Genomic DNA, 17,986 nt, shown 5'->3' with positions numbered 1-17,986 from the left:
CACACAGGGACAAGGAGAGGACAGAGACACAGAAGTGAGTTTATTGCTTAACTCAGCAAGTGCTCGGCTGGGACGGTCACTGTCCAGGCACAAGCACCTTGTAAAGAGCTGAGTTAATTCTGCAGTTCCTTGCTGCAGGCAGCATTCAGGCTTTAGGAGCCTTCATCAATTGCTTCACACCTTGATATGGACGACTCAAGGAAGCTGAGCACCGTGCTACAACACACCACTGAATTCCGCCTCGGTCCGGACTACAGCTGACCACAGACCACCTGTTATTGCTGGGTCTCCGTCTGCCTCACCGCTTCAATTACACTGCGAGCTGCATAAAACCTGGATTGTGTTTATGCTTTCCCAGACTTGTCTTCCTCCCCTGATGCTCCTGGTTTCTTAAAATACCTGTCAGCCTAGGAAAGAAATCGTGTGTAAAGACAAAGCTGGATTTGAGGTTATGCTCCATGCCTGATGTCACTTCAGGACACCTCTCCTAATGAAGCTCATGGGTCACGACCACCTGGACCTGCGTATCCAGACAGCAAGGAGACACAGCCAGAAATGAGAGCTTGGTCCTCTGAAACTCCACTGGGCAGAGCTGTGAAAGAGGAAAGAGCAGGTGAGTGTGATGGCTCAATGCCAACCTCTCCATAATGTATTCGTGAGGTTGAAAAGGATGGGAAAAATGCCGCTCAACCCCTGTTCTTCCCCAGTGGGACATGGAAAAAAGCGGGTCCTGATGGGCAGACCGTAACTACGACCTTCTTCAGTGGGGTGTGATGCAGTTACACCTGATCCAACAGCGGTGATACCCTACGTCTTCTTCATTGGTCTATAGATATTTAGGCACAAGTGTACACATGCATATAAAATTTCTCATCAGCTATATTAAATATGAACTGGTTTCTGCAGAGTTATTATTATGCTGAAGCTCAGAAATACTCTGATGGCTCAGAGGTCTTATAGTTTCCAAATGGACAAATGGAAAGGAAATCGGCCAACCCGGCCACCCCTCAGAATTGCTGCCCAGATATACACTGCATAAATCAGCATGTTGTCCCCAAAGACACTTCAGAGAAGCATTTCCTGATGGCAAGAGAGAAATTACCTTCCCTGATCAAACTATGAAGAATTTATTTACGATGGGCAAGAAGAAAATGTCTTTCCAGTCGGCGCTGCTGTTCGTATCCAGCAGCTTTACCTCTTCAGGTGCCCGAGGCTGCTGCTGGGAGAGGGGCAGTTTGGACTCACTAACAGAGGCAGAGTGTGGTGACAGAGCAAGCTGGAGAAGTTCACACTGGAACATACTGCACTGTAAACATGGATGTACTGCTGGAAAGTTGGATTTTGATGTTTTTTGTTAGCTTGGAGGAGACATAAAGGCTGAATGCCCGTGTGTATTTCCTCCTACCCTAACGCGAGGGATTTTTCTGGTTCTGTTCTAGAGAACGCGGGAGAACCAAAGTCATGCAGCAGGCAGGTCTGACTGACAGCTGTTAACTGACAGCGCTCAAAACATCACGCTTTACACTCTTGTTGGCCTGCTGCAGCAATAGATCTAGGGCAGAGAAGGTGCGGTGGAGGCTCTGAAGTACAGAGAAGTCAGTTTTGCAGAAACAGGGTTTTGAGTACCAGCCAGCTGGGATGATGCTTAACAAAACAGGCTTTTCACAAACATCATATTTTAAAGTCCTTCCTTCATTTAGGCTTGCATATTGAATGTTTTTTTCTGAGATTAAGCTTGAGCCTATATATAGTCCTTACAATGATTTTTTTCTTTTAATACTTCTATAATATATATACTTCTTTAATGCAGAGATGGGAACAAAACTATGGAGCTCAGTAATGGCCAGAGAGAACCACAGACATCACATCAAGAGACAGGAGCACTCAGAGGGTGCTGTCATGACTGTACCTGAATGGACAGCAGGAAAGTACGTACACAGCAGCAGGAAAGTACATCCACAAAAAACTTGACACACGGCAGCAGGAAAGGACCACAAGCCTGCAGGCGCATCCTGAGAAAGCTCCTATTTATTCCAACACTTTCCAATGAACACTGCATCTCCAGGAGGAGGAAGGAGGTGTGGGGACACCCCAAACACATCCATCTCGTCATGACTGAAAACAGAAAACACAGCAGCAATGCAAATGTGTTCAGAACAAAGGCAGTAACACCCCCCAACGATTCACTCCCAGTTCCAGACGGGTACTGCAGAAGTCTGTCCCCAAACAGGCCCGAAACGCAAACAAGAGTTACAGCACAGTAATGAAATGGTCACCTCCCCTCCAAGCCTTCCAACAAGACACTAGAACAAGTGTGCCCAGCATCAGCTGTTTATCTGCTTCTTTACTACTGTACATCCATCCCCTCTACTCATATGACAAGGATATGGCGGAACAATACTGAAGGCTCCAAGGTCAAGAGACTGAGATGTGAATATACAGTTCCGCTATTTCAAGATTCAAAAGTGTTGGGAACATGATCTACAAACATCGATTAGAGGAGTGCTTATGGAATGGGAGGGGAAACGTCTAAACATAGAGCTTGCCAAGAGACTGGAAAGTGCAAGTCTCCAGTATTCACTGTAGACAACACACACTGTAAAGCTTTTCATTTAAAATACTCCAAGTCTGTAAGAGTCGGTCAGGAAAACAGGATTGTCTCACCCTGATCATCAGGGATATGGACAATAAGGTACCCCAAAAGTTAAGCTAACATCTTGACATGAGTCTGCAGCAGCCTGCCTGAGACGCAGTTGCTGATCCTGAGAATGGGATGTGGTACGAACACCCCGGAGGGAGAGCTGCATGGCACGAAGAGTGCTGTGCCGTTCTCTGGTATGAGACAAGCCCTAGCTAACCAGGTGGACTGCACAACTGCCATCATGAAAGACCGATCAGCATCAGTGGAGCCAAGAAGAGGTGGAGATACAGAGGAGGAGCAAGGTGTGTTACCTGGCATAAACGATGGCTCCTCAGCACCCAAACTTGGGAAGCTTTCCCCACCAAGGATCACGACGATCGTTAGGACCACCGGGACGCAGCCTGGACCTGGGACCATCAGGACGCCTTGGACCCATAGTGGTAGCTATTGATCTCTGTCGTCTTTTCACTTTTACTTTCCACTTTCCTTTCACCCTCTTTCCCTATCGCACGCTGCTTTATGGGCAAACTATAAAGTTTCACTGTTTGATTGTAGCAAACCCCTTTGGCGTGGTCGCCTTAATTTTGCACTTCGAGATCACAGCAAACGAACCATCACGAGTCTACTGAGTAGACCGTGACACCTGCCACACCAGATTTTCTACCACCTCTGACTTCACAGGCACCTTCATGGCAAGCTTCCACTGCCTTAAGCCTGCTTCCAGTGACTGCCACACCACATTTTCACATTACTCGTAAGAGAGATGCTCCAGTCCCCTCAGCATCTTCATAGCGCTCTGCTGGATTCTCTCCAGTAGTTCCCTGTCCTGCTTGAACTGGACACAGCACTCCAGATGTGGTCTCACATGGGCAGAGTAGAGGGGGAGGAGAACCTCCCTCGACCTGCTGGCCACGCTCTTCTTCATGCATCCCAGGATATCATCGGCCTTCTTGGCCACAAGGGCACATGGCTAGCTCATGGGTAACTTTCTGTCCACCACAGCTCCCACGTCCTTCTCCACAGAGCTGCTCTCCAGCAGGTCGACCCCCAGCCTATACTGGTGCAGGGGGTTATTCCTCCCCAAGTGCAGAACCCTACACTTGCCCTTGTTGAACCTCCCCAGGTTCCTCTCTGCCCAGCTCTCCAGCCTGTCCAGGTCTCGCTGAACGGCAGCACAGCCCTCTGGCGGGTCAGCCACTCCTCCCAGTTTGTATTGTCAGCAAACTGGCTGAGGGTGCGCTGTGTCCCTTCAGCCAGGGTGTTGATGAGTATGATGCATAGGACGGGACCCAGTACTGACCCCTGGGGAACACCGCTAGTCACAGGCCTCCAGCTGGACTCAGCACCATTCATCACAACTCTCTGAGCTCTGCCCTTCAGCCAGTTGTTGATCCACCTCACTGTCCACTCGTCTGTCCCACACTTCCTAAGCTTACCTGTGAGGGTGTGATGGGAGACAGTGACAAAAGCCTTGCTAAAGTCCAGGTAGACAACATCCACTGCTTTCCCCTCATCCACCCAGCCAGTCATGCCATCACAGAAGGCTATCGGGTTGGTCAGGCATGACTTCGACTTTATGTATCCATGCTGACTACTCCTGATAATCCTCTTTTCCTCCACCTGTTTAGAGATGACAGCCAGAACGAGCTGTTCCATCACCTTTCCAGGGATGGAGGGGAGGCTGACTGCTCTGTAGTTCCCCACATCCTCCTTCTTGCCCTTTTTGAAGACTACAGTGACATTTGCTTTCCTCCAGTCCTCAGGCACCTCACCTGATTGCCATGACCTGTCAAAGATGATGGAGAGCGGCTTAGCAATAGCATCTGCCAGCTCCCTCAGCATTCTCAGGTGCACCCCGTCGAGGCCCATGGATTTGCGAGTGTCTAGTTTGCCTAAAAGATCCCTAACCCAATCCTCTTTGACCAAGGGGCAGTCTTCCTTCCTCCAGACTTCCTCCCCTACCTCCAGGGTCTGGGATTCCTGAGGACCAGCCTTGGCACTAAAGAACGAGGCAAAGAAGGCAGTCAGTAACTGTGCCTTCTCTGTATCCTCCATCACCAGGGCACCCACCTCATTCAACAGCGGGTCTACTTTCTCCCTGGTCTTCCTTCTGCTACTGATGTATTTGAAGAAGTCCTTCTTGTTGTCTTTGACATCCCTAGCCAGATTTAATCCCCAGTTGGCCTTAGCCTTCCACATTGCATCCCTGCATACTCTGACAATGTTCCTGTATTCCTCCCAAGTGGCCAGTCCCTTTTTCCACATGTTGTAAACTTCCTTCTTCCCTTTGTGAGAGGTTTCCAGGAGCTCCTTACCCATCCAAGCAGGCCTTCTGCCTTCTTTACTTGATTTCTTCCTTATAAGGTTGCTTTGGTTTTGAGCTTGGAGGAAGTGGTTCTTGAATAGCAACCAGCTCTCTTGGGCACCCCTACCTCCTAGAGCCTCAGCCCATGGGATTCCTCCAAGGAGGTCTTTGAAGAGGTTAGAGTTAGCTCTCCTGAAGTCCGGGGTTACAATCCTCCTGATTGCCCTGCTGCTTCCACGCAGAATCCTGAACACCACCATCTCATGGTCGCTACAGCCATGTCAAAGGCCTTGCAAAATTCCATGTACACAACATGCTCTTCTTTCACCTGCCCATTTTGGTTCAGCAATCCCTTTCTTGTCCTATAACTACCTGGAAATGGCTACAGGAGGATGTTCCACACCACCTTCCCAGGGATGGAGGCAGGCTGACCAGCCTGTAATTCTCCTAAATCTCGTTCCTGCCCTTCGGGAAGATGAGTTTGACATCTGTGTTTCCATGGACCCCAGAACCTCTCTGATTGCTCTGGCACTTTTGAGGGCACAGTCCAGAATCACAGGCAAGGGTGACACAGCAAATAGGAGCCCTTGCAATGAGCCTGTCCAAGGCAGCTGAGACAAATCTCAGTGGGTCAGTGGGGCTTGTTCCTGGAGTCACACACAGAAATGTCAGGGCTCTGCCAGGTCTCCACATCAGAGCTGGTCTCATGCACTGATCTCACTCACAGGGGCGTTCAGAGACACAAGTCCTTCCCCTGCACACACACAGGCAGTGCAGGGCAGGAGTTGTAGTGCCTCTCTGGCCTCCTGCTGCCATTCCCAGAGGCTGGGTGGCACCTCAGCCCTGCGGCGTGTCACCCTGCTCTGCGCTCATATGAGATGCCCCACGGCAAGAGAAGTGGATGCAGGGACATTGGTTCAAGGAAGCCCATCCCAGTGCTGCGTTCAGATGGTTTCCCAGGGGACAGTACTGTCAACGTGAAGTGACCCTGAGACACTGTCTGTCCTACTGGCATTCATGGCACCCCCAGGAGCAGCTGATGGTGTTTGTGCTCCTTAAGGCTCCTCCTACCATGTGGACGTGGTGCGCATGCTTACACCTCATCTGGGCAATTCAAACATCAGCTTCTGGCCTAGTCATTCTATGTCCCTCTGTGCAGGGACAAAGAACCTCTCCGAGATGGGGTGAGAGGCCAGTGCTGGAAATGGTGGTTGTGACGGGGCTCCTCCATGACAATTGCACCAGGGCATGAGGTTTAACCCAGGCTGGCAGCTAAGCACCACACAGCTGCTCCCTCCCTCGCTACCCCTGCAGCGGGATGGGGGAGGGAATCGGAAGGGTAAAAGTAAGAAAACTCGTTGTTTGAGATAAAGGTAGTTTAATAGGTAAAGCAAAAGCAGCACACACAAGCCAAGCAAAAGAAGGAATTCAGGCCCTGCTTCCCATCAGCAGGCAGGTGCTCAGCCATCCCCAGGAAAGGAGGGCTCCATCATGCATTTGGTTACTTGGGAAGACAAACGCCATCAATCTGAATGTCCCCCCGTTCCTTCTTCTTCCCCCAGCTTTCTATTGCTGAGCATGACATCACATGGTATGGAATATCCGTTTGGTCAGGTGGGGTCAGCTGTCCCGGCTGTGTCCCCTCGCAACCCCTTGTGCACCCTCAGCCTACTCGCTGGTGGGGTGGGGTGAGGAGCAGAAAAGGTCTGGACTCTGTGGAAGCACAGCTCAGCAATAAAGAAAACAACCCTGTGTTATCAACACTGTTTCCAGCACAAATCCAAAAGATAGCCCCCTACCAGCTATGATGAGGACAATTAACTCTGTCCCAGCCCAAACCAGCACAGGCAGCTTCCCCAGGGTGTCCAGTGAGCACAGGCACAGACCAGACCCTGCTCTGCTGGTCCTTCAGGTCTCTCCAGGAGGCCCGGCTGTGTGAGGACACTGCTGTTTGCCCCCACCCTTCACACTCACACTCTTTATCTGTTCCCTGGTGTGGTCATCTGTGGGACACTTTCTTGGGCACATTCTTGAGAGCAACTTTGGAGGAAGATCTAAGCTTTCAGACAGTGCCCTGAGGAGATCCCCTTTCATGATGAAGCCACTTTTACGGAGGCCAGCTCTGTCAGAGAAGTGCCCATTGCCTGTCCCTGCTGCAGTCACAGAACTACCACACAGCAGGACTGTGACCAAGCTGCCAGAGCAATCGAGACTTACAGCAACCCAAGGACTCAGAGGGTGAGTGTGGAAGTGGGAAGAGAAGAGCTCTGGAAGGCCAAGTGCTTCCTGGCAGTGCTGCCATGCTGGGAACTCTCTCCCCCTCCACCTCTGCACACAGGAATTCTCTGTGCAGCTCCTCCTTCTTGGAGGAAGGATCTCTCAGAAAACAAAAAAATCTCTGTAGGGCCTTTTATTTTGTTTAAACTCACAGAGCGCAAATCTCCTCATTTACACAGCCGCTTGGCCAGGAAAGAAAAAGAGACAGTGAATTAGAAAGGGATGACAGCGACATGACACGTAAAACCACGTCACAACAATGAAAAATACAGACGACAGGCTGGGCCTGTGCTGAGTTACATGACAACTGCTATACAGAAGAAGATGGGCAGTTTCTTGCTTTCGAATAACAGCCAGCCACCAGTTTGCACACAGCATCCTTGAAGTCCTGGTTCCTCATGCTGTAGATGAGGGGGTTCAGAGCTGGAGGCAACACTGAGTACAGAACTGACAGCACCAGATTTAGAACTGGGGAGGAGATAGAGAGAGGCTTCAGGTAGGCGAACATGACAGTGCTGACAAACAGGGAGACCACGGCCAGATGAGGGAGGCAGGTGGAAAAGGCTTTGTGGCGTCCCTGCTCAGAGGGGATCCTCAGCACGGCCTTGAAGATCTGCACATAGGACACCACAATGAACACAAAACACCCAGTGAATAAACAGAAACTGACCACAATTAGCCCAAATTCCCTGAGATAGGAGTGTGAGCAGGAGAGCTTGAGGATCTGGGGGATTTCACAGAAGAACTGGTCGAGGGCATTGCCCTGGCAGAGGGGCAGTGAAAATGTGTTGGCCGTGTGCAGCAAAGCATAGAGAAATGCACAGCCCCAGGCAGCTGCTGCCATGTGGACACAAGCTCTGCTGCCCAGGAGGGTCCCGTAGTGCAGGGGTTTGCAGATGGCAACGTAGCGGTCGTAGGCCATGGTGGTGAGAAGAGAATACTCTGCTCCAAACAAGAAGACAAACAGAAAGAGCTGAGCAGCACATGCTGTGTAGGAGATGGCCCTGGTGTCCCAGAGGGAATTGGCCATGGCTTTGGGGAGAGTGGTGGAGATGGAGCCCAGGTCAAGGAGGGAGAGGTTGAGGAGGAAGAAGTACATGGGGGTGTGCAGGTGCTGGTTGCAGGTTACAGCGGTGATGATGAGACCGTTGCCCAGGAGGGCAGCCAGGTAGATGCCCAGGAAGAGCCCGAAGGTCAAGAGCTGCAGCTCCCGTGTGCTTGCAAATGGCAGGAGGAGGAACTGGGTGATGGAGCTGCCGTTGGACATCTGCTGCTTCTGGGCATGGGGGACTGTTGAATGAGGAGAAGACATTGATAAGTTAGAAGAGAGAATTTAGGCAGACTTGTTTGTTCCCATCCTATGCAGTTTCCCAAAACTATCCCCTCAAAATTACTTCTTCTTCCTTTGTGGAACTCCTTTTTTGGAGATCGAGTTTGTGCTGCTGAGTGAGGGCACTTGCTGTGAAGGGGCAGAAATCCTCATCTTTCCCATTGCTCTCAGCCTGAACCCTGGTGAACCCTGAAGGACAACAGGGTTCCCTCTGCCCTAGTGCAGTGTCAGGAGAGCCATGAGTGATTTGCTGGTCACCACGCATGTGCCCTCTGCTTATTACACCTCTCTCCGTTGGAGGATGATCTCACACACATGAGCAAGAAAGGGGACATTTGTGAGCTCAGAAGAGTCCAGTTTCAAAGTCCGTTTCTCCAAACTCTTCTCTCTTTCCCTGTGCAGCTGAGCAGAGAGTGATGCAGAGGGGTGGCCTGGTTCTCTGCTGCCTGGAGTTGTCCCTGCCAGGAGCTGTTTCTTTGGCCCCATGTCTTCTTCCTGTCAGGGCTCCCAGACCCCATCCCACCTGCTCTGTGCTCAGCTCTGCCTTGAAGACCCGTCCTGGCAGCAGGGCACTGCCCAGGGCCATCTCCCTGTTAGCAGGTCCTAAGGAGTAGGTCAGATAAGCGCTGATGCTGCAAGCAAAGGTGATGCTGGTGCTGTCTCTAGGTAGGGGAGCGGGTGAGGGCACTTGATTAGGTTTCCAGTAGATCTGCTGGTCCCTCAGTGTAACAGTTGAGGAGTCTCATGGCTTACTCCAACTTGACACCCTCTTTCCCCTTTCCCTAAGGAGAAAGCTGAGATCCACAGATCATAGAAAGGTCTTCATCTTAAAGGTAGCCCCATGCCGCACCTTCCTCTTGAAGTCTGCCTCTGCCAACGTCCTGGGTGTGATCTGGAGCTGTGAGCAGCCCTGACCCACGCAGCACCCTCTCAACAGCAGAAGGACCTTGCCCTGACAGGGCTCACTCCTTCCACCCACAGCTTCTCCCCACAGCAATGTAGAGAGGTCCCCAGGCAGCCTGAGCGCTGGCTCTGGCAGGCAGCAGAGTCCCTGCCCAGCACACAGAGCCCTGGGGTGCAGGGACCCTGCTCTGAAGGACAGCCCTGGACACCCCTGGCTGCACACCCAGCTTCACAACCTTGCTGCAGCTATTGCTGGAAAAAGGCAGCTGTCATGCCCTGTCCCTCTGCTGGTGCAGCAGGGAAGCCTGGATCTGCAGCATGTTCTCCTCTTCTATAGAAGAGAGAGATCCCACAGGCTGTGGGTTCTGTCAGCTCTACAAGATCCCTCCACGAATTGCAGCTGCCTTGTCCTGCAGCTGGAGACTTACTGTGTCAAGTGCTGAGAAGCTTTCTCCTCCAGGCAGCTCTCAGCATCCTCCTCCTCCCATCTGCCTTCCACCCCACGCTGCCTTTAACCTCTCTCTGCCTGGCTCCTCTCCCCTCCCTGCCTGCAGGCAGTGCCCTCAGCCCTGCCGCGCTTGGCACAGGAGCTGCTCCTGGGCTGAGCTGTCTCTCTGCAGCGCTGCCCGCTTGCCAGCAGCTCCCTCCACCCCAGGAGCCCAGCCCAGCTCAGCAGCAGGGGAGCAGCCCAAGGCATTCTAATGTCCTCTTGGGTGGGTTTGGTGCCGAGTTCGTGAAGCTCAGACAGTGATAGGTAGTTGAAGAAACCTCTCAAGAAGTCAAAGTCAGATGCAAACTCCAAACTTTCTGGGAGTGTTAATGGGTCCCACTGAGGACCGTTACTGACAAAGCCTCCCCAGGGGCTGGTTAGAGCAGCAAACTGGAGGCAGAGAGGACAGGTAGGCAGAGGCCATGTAAAGGTGGAACAGATTCTGAGCAAACATGGCTGTGTTACGCTAAGCCAAAGGGCCAGGCCCTGACCCCCAACCCCTGGGAAGGCAGATCCCCTCCCTCACAAATTGCTCAGGGCTCTTCCTGGGCCAGCGTAATGTCAAGGATGGGACTGCAGTCCAGCACCTCCCAGGCTCCTGGGTGGGGAAGAGGAGGCCATGAGACCCTAGTGCTGTAAAGATAAGCTGCTTCCTCATAGGCATCAGTGGCAGAGACAACAGCCATAACCAAGGGAAGAGAGTTCATCTCTGCTTGGGGCTTTTCAGACTTTCTTCATCCCTCTATCATCTCCACCACAGGCTGTCCTATGATGTCCCACATCTGCCCCTCTTCCTCTGCAGGCTGTAGACATCCACCCTGCGACCACTCCTTGCTCTCACCGGAGCATCTTCCTTCCTTTACAGATATCCCTCCCTCCTCCCTGGCTGCTTCTTGAAACACAAAGCCTTGGGCTGAGCCAGTCTCCCTCTAGGTGGCACCTCGGCACTGCCGTTCGAGAGACATTTCTTTGTGTCCAGTCTGGGCCTCCGCAGCTGCACTTCGTGGCATTAGTTCTTTCTCATGCTCTATCTTACTACAAAGAAATGCTCCATCACCTCTGAAACCACCCTTCAAGCACTACTATAGGCTACTCCTAGAGTGCCTGGAGCCTCCACAGCACTGGGCCAAAGACCTCCAGGTCCCTCAGCCACCCCACACAGGTCATGTGCACTAGGGCCCAAATCCCACCTTGGCAGGCCTCTACTCAACACCCTATAGTTCATCACTGCTTCTGCAAAATGGGGAGCAGCACACTGACAGACAGCCATGGGTGATGTCTCCTCTAGACAGCTAGAGGAAGGGACCTTGAATTGAAGGCCTCACTTGACAGGAAGGTAGAAGGTGACCCCTGACCTGAAGTGGGGGGATGATCTCCTGGACTAGTTTTTAACGAAAAGACAAGGCAGCACTGGCAGAAGATGTGCTTTGGCTGCAGTGTGGGTGAAGGTGATAGGGTAGAAAACGGAGACAGAGGTGAGCAAGAGAAATGGTAGCAGTGCTGAGTAGAGAGGAAGGATCACCTCCACCAACCCTCTGGCAGGGCTTTTCCTACTGCTGCCCAGGATGCTGTTGGCTGCCTTTGCTGCAAAGGTGCAAAGCCGGGAGAGGACAAGGCTTTGGGGAGCCCTAAAACTTCCCCCATCTTCTTGGATATCAGCAAGAAAACGCAGGGAGTCTCTTCCCTGTTGTGCATGATGGGAAGATGAGGGCCAACGGGCATCCCCTGAAACAAGGGAGGAAATAGTCTCCTCAGCAAGACAGTCAGGCACTGCAGCAGATCTCCCAGAGAGCCTGTGTCATCTCTGTCCTTGGAGCTTTTCAAGCCCCAAATGAATAAACCCCTGTGCAACCTGCTCTGACCCCATAGCTGACCCTGCTGTGAGCAGCAGGTTGGCCTAGAGACTTCCTGAGGTGCCTTCCAGGATGTGTTACCATCCAACACACATCTTGCCTTCCTGATGGAGTGAAATCACACAGGTTCCTGCTGACCATACAGAAAGTTTGGCCAGATGATCTGTGGCTTTCGTGTCCCACTCCAGGTGTTGCTGCAGAGATGCAGGGCTGTTTGGCAGGTACCCCCAAACAGCCCTGCTCAGTTCCACTGCTTCACCTTTTCTTTCCTTTTCCCTCTCTTCCTGGTCACAGTTTCTTTACTTTGGCCATCCTTGTACCCTCCCATGCAAACAGCCCATCTCTGTTTACCCTCTCCTCCCTGCTCCTGCTCTGCCTTGCTTTAATATTCATTTGGTGTTTCAGAGCTGGACACCATGGGAATGTGTCCCTTGGTCAGCAATATCACTGAACAAGCACCTCCTGTTCTTATCTGTACTGCCCTGCAATCCCTCATGCTGTTGTCTTGTTGGGGCACCACAGATCAGGGTGAGCCATCTGTGTGTGCATAGTAAGAGCTGGTCCAGTGGTGCTGCACTCCTGGGGGACCTTGAAAAACTCTGGGATTAGGCACTAGAAACCTCATGAAGCTTTGCGAGGAGAAGTGGTAAGTCCTTTATGGGGGGCAGGGTGAAGCCATAGCTGAGGGCAGGCTGGGACATGAGCAGCTCAGGAGTGACCCTGAGGAGAAGGGCCTGGGTGTTTTGAGGGATGCCATATGAGCTGGTGGTACACGCTCACCGTGTGGAAGGCCAACTGCATATGGGGCTGCAGAGACGGGGCTGCATTAAGGGGTGTGTGGCCACCCAGACAAGGGACTTGTCATCCCCCTTGACTCGACGCTGGTGTGGCTGGATTACTGGAGTCTGCCTTGGGGCTCCCTTGTCTGGAGGAATGGGGAGGAAATGGAGAGGCTGCCAAGGAGATCTGCCAGGCTGGAGTTTGGAGCCTGTGTAGGGAGGATGAAGGTTCTGGGCTTCTTTAGCCTGCTGAAGTGGAGGCTCAGGGCACTACAGGAGCAGCGTGCACCTGCTTTGAAGTGTGGTTTCAGAACTGACGGAGCTTTTCTTGGTAGTGGGAAGAGAGGGAAAGCTCCACAAAGTGCAGCTTGGAAGGTTCAGACTGGAGGTGAGAACAAAAGAAATGTCACTCAGAAGGCAGCCTTGAGGTGCAGGAGGTCACCCAGAGGGAGTCTGGATCAGCCTGTGGCTTTGTGTTTCAAGGAATGGCCAGCAAGAGTAGAGAGACATGAGGGAAGGTGTAGAAATGGTGGGATGAGAGCTGGGTGGGAAAGCAAGAGGAGTGTCGAGAGCCTGAAGGGAAACAGGTGCAGGCTTGGGGCAGGGTAGGACAGGCTGCAGTAGAGATGGTCAAGGGCTGAGGTCTTGGTCCTCTTGGCTAGAGCAGTTGCCTCTGCCACCGAGGCTGGTGAGATGGAACTTGGAGGGTGTCAGGATGTGCCTTTGCAGGGCCTGAGGGTCAGGGCTTGGCCTTTCTGCTTCCTAAAGCAAAGCAAGGGGTTTTCTCAGCATTCCAGCCACCTGCACAGGGCCTTGGCCTGCCTGCAAGCATGGCCTCCAGTGATCTGCTCTAATGAGGCCCTGGGGAGGCTTTGTCAGTAAGGGCCCTCAGGGGGGCCAATCAGGGCTTCAAGGTACTTCTGGGCTTTGCTTCTGACTTTGACTACTGGAGAGGTTTCTTCAGACTTCTCTCAGTACCTGAGGGTCATGTAATGAGCCCCAAAGGCCCTAACGAGCTGCTTCTCTTTCTGTAACTTTCTTCAAGGCTTCAAGACTTGCATAGCTGATTGGAGCTGTTTCAGAGTGTAGTTCAGGAGGAAGATTTCAAAGTGCATCTAATAATTTTTTTATTTACTTTAAGGGTTACACCTTATGCCTTTGATTTCAGAGAAGGGGTTAGAGCAGCATTCTCCAAGTGCAAATCATCCAGACAGTCTCCTCAATAGGTCTGAATGGGTAGGAAAAGCAGTTTTTTGAAGGTCTGACACTGTGTGGACAACCTTGCTCCTCACCTCCCCAACACCACCATTTTCCTCATTGTCCCCTGGAACCTGCATCACTGTTCCTTACATCAGCCTTCTCCACTGCAGTCTGCAGCTGGATGTTACAGCTCCATTGCATCATCTCCCACCTGCTCTCCTGAGAGACCTGGCTGCACACGGGCACAGAAGACCCTTCCTGGTTTGCAAACAGAGAAAAGTGAGGCATGATAAAGTTTCATGAACAATAAAACACGCTCTGAAAGCATATGCTCCGTACAAGCTGTCCCTAATGAGGTTGCCTTTCTACAGCTGATAATCTTATGAGAAATATTTACAGTAGGTACATACAAAAAGATTGGAACTAAACACAATTAAAGAGTTGCCTGAATAGACAATTAGACTGTTCAAAGACATGTAAGATTTTACTGCCTGAAGCTCAAAACAGCAACATCAGTGAGAGTCCTTTTGGGTGACAGTTCTGAGCACCTGAGAGAGAGTAACTGTCAACATGGACTCTCCAAGGGTCACTCATGCCTCACCACCTGACAGCCTGCAGTTGTGCATGAGGAGATAAATAGTGGCTGTCATTTGCCTCAGCTTCAGCCCAACCCTTGGTGTGGTCTCCCTCAACATTCTTCTCCCCAAGTCAGGCAATTCCAGTCGGGATGTGTAGAGAAACAGACTGGTAAAACACTGGTTGGATGATGAGGCTGAGAGAGCAGTGGGGAAGGGGTCAGACCCTGCCTGGAGGCCAGGTGGACACACTGGGGCATGGTGGGGCAGCACAGAGGACCCTGCTGTGCCCTGGGCAGTTGAACACCTGTGCCCGTGACCCAGAGGAGGCCACTCTCAGCACATTCGTCGATGGCACAAAATTGTAGAGACCGATCTTGTGCCCTAGGGATGCCATTGAGGGCCAACCTGACAGGCAGGAGGACTGTCCTGTCAGGGCATTCATGAGACACCAGAAGGACAAAGGGCAGAACCTGCACCTAGGACAGACTAACACCCTGCAGCTGCAGGGCCTGGGAGCTGCCTGGCTAGGGAGGAGCTCTGCAGAAAAGCCCCTGGTGTTGCTGGGGGACACAAGGCAAAGCACAATCCCACCATGCGACCTGGTGGCAAAGGCAGCCAGCAGTGTCCTGGAGTGTGGAAAGAGAAGCCTTGACAAAAAAGAGAGGGAAGTGATTGTCTCCCCATGCTCATCACTTGTTAGAGCACCAGGACGCTGCTGTGTTAATTAGTTGGCCTCCACTGTGGAAGGGCAGGAGAGAGGGAGCAGCTGGGTGGCTGTTGGGCTGTTGGCCAGAGACAACCCACTACAGCAAGGAAGAAGATGTTTATAACTGGGAGCGAGTTCAGTGGAGAGTCATTGAGATGCTCAAGGGCCGGAGCACTTGCCTGGGAGGAGAAACTGAGGGAAAGGGCCTTGTTCCACCTGCAGAAGGGAAGGCCTTTGGAACCTCAGAGCGACCTGCCAGTCCCTGTGGGGAGGGTTTCAGGAAGATAAAGCCACTCTTGTAACTGTGGTTCTGGGCAGGAGAATCATAGGCAATAGTCTGAGGTTGAACTAAGGACATTCTTGGCCAGAGATAAGGAAATGAGATATCCCCAGGCCATGGGATGTTCAAGCCTGTAAACAGAATGCAAACGAATCCTCTGACTTGGGTACTCCCAACTTGCTTGCTAAAAAGAGGGAGATAGAGGAATCTCAGAGCTTTTATGTTCCTGTGAAAGATTTAAGGCCTCCAAGAAAGGAGCTGAAGATCAGAGTTGTACTCCACCCTTTCAGTCATTGACACCCAGAAACTTCACCTGCTTTTCCTCCATCTCCTTCCAAAACCTCCTGACCAAGTGATGGCAAGAAAGGAAGCACAAAGGTCCTAGGGCTTGGAGGACCATGGTGTCATTTCACAGTCCAAGCCATAGAGAGTCAAGGTGGGAAGTGAGTCTACAAGTCTGAATCAGTAAGGTCCATGGATCCTCAAGGCTGTGTCCGTGACTGTGTCTGGAGTGCACTATACCTACAGCATAGATGAAGCTGAGGCTGAAACTCAGGGCTGAGCTGACAGAGGTGTGGGTGGAGGCCCCAGGGGAGGCTGCTGAGGGACAGGAAGGTCTGTGGATGCTCTCAGGGCCCTGCCCCTGCCCCATGGGATCCCACCTGCCAGTGCCCTCCACAGCCCAGGTTCTCATTCCCTGATACACAGGGTCTGTGCTCTGCTCCTCTCCTTCCCCACATCCCTCCAGGTCTGGGAGACCACCATTTCCAGTCACTCCAAGCAAGGCTGGCACTGGTCTTCCCATCCGTGACCAGCTCTTCCTCTTTTGGTCCAGGTCCAGGCCAGCATCAGACTGGGTGGCCCATTTGGCATCAGGAACTTCTCCGTAAGCCCCCTGACTCTTTGCATCCTTGAGTACTAATCCCATGAATACCAAGGAGGTGGAGTCCCCCAGTAAGTCACGTTCTGTGATCCACAGACTTCCTCACATCATTTGTATGAGACTTTCTCCATTCCTCACCCTGACGGCATGACCTGTAACTCTGTCCTGGATCTGGCTGGGATGGAGTTAATTTTCTTCACAGTCACCCTTACAGCGCTGTGCTTTGGCTCTGTTACTGACACAGCGCTGATAACACACCCGTGTTCTGGCTACTGCTGAGCAGTCCCGGCAGAGCATGATGCTTTCTCTTTTTCATGCTCTTCCCCCACAGTAAGTGGGCTGGGGGTAGCCAAGAAGCTGGGACAGCTGACCCAAACTGACCAGAGGGATATTGCATACCATAGGACGTCGTGCTCATCAATAAATCTCAGGGAAAGGAGGATGAAAAGAGGACATTTGTGGTCATGGTGTTTGTCTCCCCACATCACTGATACATATGATGAAGCCCTGCTTTCCTGGAAATGACTAAACCCCTGCCTGCCCGTGGGAAGTAGGGAATGAATTCTTCATCTTGCTTTGCTTGCACACACAGCTTTTGCTTCAACTCTTAAGCTGTCTTGTCTTGACCCAGGAGTTTTGCTGATTTGTCACTTTTGATTCTCTCCCCCATCCCACTGGGGGTGTAAGGGGGGAGTGAACAATTAATCCTGGGTATTCAGCTGTTGGCCAGGGACAACCTATAAACTAATTCCTAACACCTTGACCTCCTTTCTGGGCTCTCCTTTGACCCACACACAGATTCTCACCTACATTCTTGCCTGTCAATAGAAGAGCTCCAGATATCTGAGCTGCCCTGACATCAAACAGGAGATCCCCTCCTCATCTTCCCTGTCGGTCTCTCCTAAAGACCCTGCATCTCCCCACACCACCAAAGCCATGGGAGCTGTCCTTCTCCACCTCAGCCCTTCTTCCACTCCTGTCACAGCTCTGTGGTGGCACACGGGGCTCCTGCTCTCTGTGCCCCAGGCTGTGGGGCCCATTTGGGCTGCAGCACCTCAGACGTGGCACCAGGGCCAAGGGCGGGCTTGTCACATGGAAACGTGGTGGCAAGAGATGAGACACCATGTGTGGAAAGGCTTTGCTTGCAGCAGAGGCACGCTGGAGGGGATGGCAGGTGGCAACGTGCTGATGGCTGAGGTTCCCACCATGAGAGCAAGAGCTGCAGTGCCCGAGGGCAGAGAGAAAGAGGCCTGGGCTGTGCAGCCCTGGCAGGAGAGGGGCTGGCTTTGCCAGGGGACTCTGCAGCATGGTGGGGCCTGTGCCAGAGGTGAAGCTGATCTCCAAGAAGGACCAGCTGATGCTGCTGGAATGTCCCTGGGGGAGGACAGCCTGTGATCCAGCCACACAGCAGACATCCTGCTGGGGCCAAGCAGGGAGACACAGCTCTGCAGAGCAGGATCTTGGGGTCCCAGAGGACAAGCTGAGCCTGAGCCCACAGTGCACCCTCGTGGCAAAGGCCAACAGCTCCTGGGCTGCATTAGGAAAGGTGTTGCTGGCAGATGGAGGGAGGTGACCCTTCCCCTCAACTCTGCACTGGTGAGGTCACACCTGGAGTGCTGTGTCCAGTGCTGGGCTGCCCAGGGCAGGGAAGATGTTGACCTACTAAAGCAAGTCCAGCAAAGGGCCACAGAGCTGGAAGGGACTGGAGCAGCTTTCGTAGGTGTTAAGGCTGAGAGATGTGGGACTGTTCAGTCTGGAGAA

The 17,986-nt window shown here is 52.4% G+C and overlaps 1 protein-coding gene across 1 annotated transcript; it reads right to left on the bottom strand.

The window, feature by feature from the left end:
* Nucleotides 1-7,533: 7,533 nt before the first annotated feature.
* On the bottom strand, nucleotides 7,534-8,505 carry LOC147412321 (olfactory receptor 14A16-like). Its single transcript, XM_086481477.1, has one exon. The coding sequence runs from the start codon at nucleotides 8,488-8,490 to the stop codon at nucleotides 7,534-7,536; it is 957 nt and encodes a 318-aa protein (XP_086337603.1). The 5' UTR covers nucleotides 8,491-8,505.
* Nucleotides 8,506-17,986: the final 9,481 nt, after the last annotated feature.

The sequence above is a fragment of the Leptosomus discolor genome, unplaced genomic scaffold, assembly GCF_034619465.1.
Source record: "Leptosomus discolor isolate bLepDis1 unplaced genomic scaffold, bLepDis1.hap2 HAP2_SCAFFOLD_31, whole genome shotgun sequence".
Classification (NCBI taxonomy): Eukaryota; Metazoa; Chordata; class Aves; order Leptosomiformes; family Leptosomidae; genus Leptosomus; species Leptosomus discolor.
Note: the sequence above shows the minus strand (reverse complement) of the source record. Positions and strands in the feature narration are given on the sequence as shown.